We start from the raw sequence: 4,416 nt of genomic DNA on the forward strand, positions 1-4,416 counted from the left end.
CTGTCCCCATACCCACTCCCATCCTCATGCCCCACTCCATCCTCATCCCCATCCCCATCCCCATCCCCATCCCCATCCCCATCCCCATGCTCCTCTCCATCCTCATCCCCATCCTCATCCCCATCCTCATCCCCATCCTCATCCCCATCCTCATCCCCATCCTCATCCCCATCCCATCCCCATCCCATCCCCATCTCCATCCCCATCCCCATGCTCCTCTCCATCCCCATGCTCCTCTCCATCTTCATCTCCATCCCCGTCCCTGTCCTTCCCACCAGTGCTGCCTGGGACTTTCTGGGAAGGCCGCGGCATGGCCACCCTGGCACAGAACAGTTGGGTTTTGCCACTGCAGCCCAACGAGCCCCCGATTCCTCCCCACCCTCTCCCGGGAGCCGGGTGGGATTGGGAGCGCCAGCTGGGAGACACGCGTGGCAAGCTCGGCCCCGGGGGAGGCTGCACGGGGGCATGCGTGGCGGTCCCGGGATCCGGGGAGGGACACACGTGGGAGACCCACCCGTGGGGGGAATCCTCAGCAGAGGGGGACCCTCTGCTCTAGGGAGGACACGGATGGGAGCTCCTGCCAAGGGGGCTGCTCCAAGGGGTGGGGATGCTCCAGCGCTGTCCGTGTCCCCGGGAGGGATGTGCATGGGGATCCCTTCCCTGGTGCGGGGGGCGTGCCAGCGGGGACCCCCACCGCGGGGACATGCAGGGGCTCCCCTGGCAGGGCTGGAGCGGGGTCCTGCCTTCTTCCTGCCTGCCTGGGGCTCCCGCCTTCAGCTTTTCCTCTTCACCTCTCCCCCTCTGCTTGGCTTACCCCTGCTTTCGGCCCTCCTGGCGTGGCTGAGGTGGCGTCGACTTTACAAATCTCTGGAAAACGAGAGCCTGAGCACTTGCGGGGCTCCGGCGACGCCTCGCTGTGCCACTGCCCACAGCTTGCCCCTGTGTTTTCTTTCTGTTCCAAGCTCCTCTGCCGGGCAGCCGAGATGCCCGGCAGGGAAAAGGCCAGCACAAAGGAGGCAAAGGCGACCAACGCCAAGTGGTGGTCGAGCCACGAGCAGGAACGCCCCGCAAGGAAGAGCAAGGTGAGGCCAGCAACCCGTGGGCATCGGGGGGTGCAGGCAGGGGGCTGAGCCCGCGGGGCAGGGGTAGGGGCTTGCGCGGGGGGACACGTCTGCTCGTCCCCCAGCAGCGCAACCTGACTGGGAGAACGAGCTGGGCTCCAGGATGCACGTGTCCGCAGCCGACGGCCGGGGCAACTTCTCCGGCGAGCACCACACCACTGTGTCGAGCGCCCAGAAACCCACCGAGCCGTTCCCGCCTCGCTGGCTCCCAGCACCTGGGTGAGGATGGGCAGTGCGCCTTCGGCTCCACCGTCAACTGGGAGAAGTTTTCCTGCCCAGCGATCGGAAAGCCACCGGGTGAGCCAAGGGACAGCCAGCTGGGACTCCTGCCTCTCCCCCGGCCAGACACCGATGGGCTTGTGCTTCCCTGCAGGACCAGCTGCAGTGTCTTCACTGGGATGGGCTGGAAGGAGGAGGGAGAACCCTCGCTCTTCATCTGGGCATGGGACACCCCTCAACAGCATCAGTGTGTACCAGCATCAGAGTCGGTAGCAGCTCTGGGCAAAGATGTTCCCAAAATCCAAACAAACTTCTTTTTTTTTTCCTTTAAACCCAACCTTGTGTGGTCTGTGGCTCTGCCCTGGGGAAGCTGGCCTAAAGCACTGCGGTAGGTGTGAGGCGAAGCTCTCGCCCTGTTATTCAGGGAAGAGGCTGGCCGCAAGAAAGCCCCTTTTCCAGCCCAAATGGGATGATGTATCCCCAAAGTGACCCTCTGACACTAAGTGCGGGCTAGCACTGGCCCCTGCTCGATGCCAGGTGGGTGTGTTGGCAGGGTAAGCTGGGAGGCCTTTCTGCACCCCAAAAAGCTCTCTGGGAGCGCCCCCGCCTCCGAGGCAGCCCTCAGGCAGGCAGCTGCAGGGTCTCGGCTGTGTCCATAATCCTGGTGAGCGGCAGGGAATGCTCTGTACCGGCAGCACAGCCCCAGTAGCTGTAGCACATCCAGCCCCAGAACTTTTCGTAGGGTGTGTGATTTACTGGAACACGGACACCCAGCAAAGCCAGCCCCAAACCCCCTGCCTGCCAAACTTTACGACTTGCTGCAATGGGCAGTGCCAGTATTGCCTCAGGCACACCTCCCAGCCAAAGTGAATGATTTCCAGGAAACTCAGCTCCAGCTCTGAATCTGAAACTTGGTCCTCAAGCTGCCCGGTCCCAGAGTAACCCCGGATGGTGCTGCCTGCCCTGCACTGGCACCCCGCTTGGGATTTGAGCAGCCAAAGGGCAGGAGTGGGCTGGTGGGGCTGCCACCTCCTGCTCCTCCACGGGTTTTCCTGCCACGGATGCCATGGGAGAGCTTTGCTAACAGCATCCGAGGCTTTAGCAAGTTTTCCACCTTCTCCGTGTCTCAGCCCACCTCACTGCAGACTTGCATGTGCTTTGGTTTTCACACTTTTCTCCCTTGGGTCCACCTTCTGCTTCTGGAGCAATGCTGCTGTTTCCTTCTCGGAGCCTCCCTGGAATTTCTGCAGCTTTGTCAGTTCCCTTACAGCCTTTCTGTAAGGCTTTCTGAGCAGAATGCCTTTATGCCAGCCCTCTGCTACGGTGCCCTTTGGACTGTGCAGCCTTGTATTTGCATTGGAGGAACCTGAGAATTAGGAAAGAGGGTGGCAGAAGGACCACAGGACTCTGCTCTCACCCCAAGGCGTGGCCAGCTCCATGGTGGGGCATCCCGCTAAGCCTGCAGCCTTACTGCATGCGTCCTCTTGATTTTATGATCGCCTTCATGTCAACATTTCCCTCAGGGAGGGCTCCCCGAAGGCTGTGCAGCAGTCCTGGGGTGCTCCAGCAAGGCAGCAAGGCTGGCCACCCTTTGAGCAGCCTGCAAACCCTTGCAGGCAGCCACGGTGCTGGTGAGAAATGCAGCAGGCACGGACTGGCAGAGCTGTTTGCAGGACCAGTCCCTATATCCGGGCACCCAGCAAGGCTGTAACGCATCCAGCATCTCAGTTTTGGGGTGGCATGGGATAGGACATGGTGTGAAGGGGTGCCCGCAGGGGTCTGGGGGAGGGCTGTGGCTGAGGATGTTTCCCCATGGGCATCGGGCGTTCATCAGGAGTGGGTTTTACTCAGCTGCAAGACCTGCTCACAGTGCTGGAGGGACCAGGTCGAGGGAGGTTCTCCTCCCTCTCTACTCTATTCATCAGGAGTGGGTTTTACCCAGCTGCAAGACCTGCTCACAGTGCTTTGCTGCTGTTCATGTCTGTTCTGCCCCTCTGAGCCACAAACCCAGCACCATTTTGCCTCCTTCCAGCTCGAGCTCATCGGCACAGCAAAGGTGAGCAGCAGCGTCCCCTTCAGCCCCGCTGCAGACCTCCCTCTGGGAGGAAAACCAGGCATAGCTGCTGCATGGCAGGCCTTGGTCATGGTCCACATGCTCCACAAATGCCTTCGGGACACGGGGAGCAGGAGGAGGCAGGAGCATATTGCTGCCATCATGTGCAGTGCATTGCTGCTGCCATGTCTGTGTCGCACAGGCGCTCACACATAGTGTATTGGTTAAAGAAAAAATAATTTGCTGGGATCTTGGCATGCTCAAATCCCCCAAACAGTCAGTCACTGTCTGGATGGAGAAAGACTCTCCGTTTCAGGGGTCCTTCCAGCACTTCCATGTCTTAAGCATGTGCAGAAGACTGTCCTATGGGACCATTTCTGCAGGGGCTGTTCCTATCGACTGTTTATGAATGTCTCAACACGGGACGTCTCAGTGCCCAACATCTCAGCGCCCAACATCTGTCTCAGTCCAGCTGTTGTGCCACCTAAGCAGATGGAGCTGGGGAGCTCCCAGGTCCCTCAGGGACACCATGGCTGGTTGGTCCAGGCATGTGCACAGGCACAGCCTGGTACCCAGCCACACTGCAGTGATGGCAAAAGAATAAATCTGATTTTCAAGCCTATAACTTCACTCACAAGTGAAGCCTCGTAGCTCCTGCCCCCTTTGCCATGTTCATGTGGCCGTGACTCCCACCAGCCCCCCAGCTCGGGACTGCACACCCTGCTCTGCTCCTCCACCTCTCTCCTTGCCCAGCTCTGGCTGCAGCCTTGCCAAGCTCAGACCGTCTTGCTGGGAGGATGGAGGAGCCCCTCAGCCAGGTCCCCAGCTCTTTCTGGGGCTGGCCAGGAGCTGGGGCATGCTCCTAGATGTGACCTGCATCCCCCACCCACAGCTGAGCTCATCATACGTACTCTTGGGTGGGTGGATGGGGCAACTGCGGCTTGTCCAGCTTCCCCTCTGCGGCTCCTGGGGGTGCCCACTCCTGCTGCCCTGCCTGCACCCCAGCTCTGCACCAGCCCCGAC

At 60.5% G+C, this 4,416-nt stretch overlaps 1 protein-coding gene across 1 annotated transcript in view; it reads left to right on the forward strand.

The window, feature by feature from the left end:
- The window catches only part of LOC104133901, an 11,447-nt gene that overhangs the window by 2,972 nt on the left and 4,059 nt on the right, over positions 1–4,416 (forward strand). Inside the window, 3 exon segments of the mRNA XM_035902739.1 lie at positions 963–1,082; positions 1,187–1,317; positions 1,319–1,418. Of these exon segments, the coding sequence (XP_035758632.1) occupies positions 963–1,082; positions 1,187–1,317; positions 1,319–1,418 (351 nt within the window).

This window comes from Egretta garzetta, unplaced genomic scaffold (assembly GCF_000687185.1).
Source record: "Egretta garzetta isolate BGI_Z169 unplaced genomic scaffold, ASM68718v1 scaffold59, whole genome shotgun sequence".
In the NCBI taxonomy this organism is placed as follows: domain Eukaryota; kingdom Metazoa; phylum Chordata; class Aves; order Pelecaniformes; family Ardeidae; genus Egretta; species Egretta garzetta.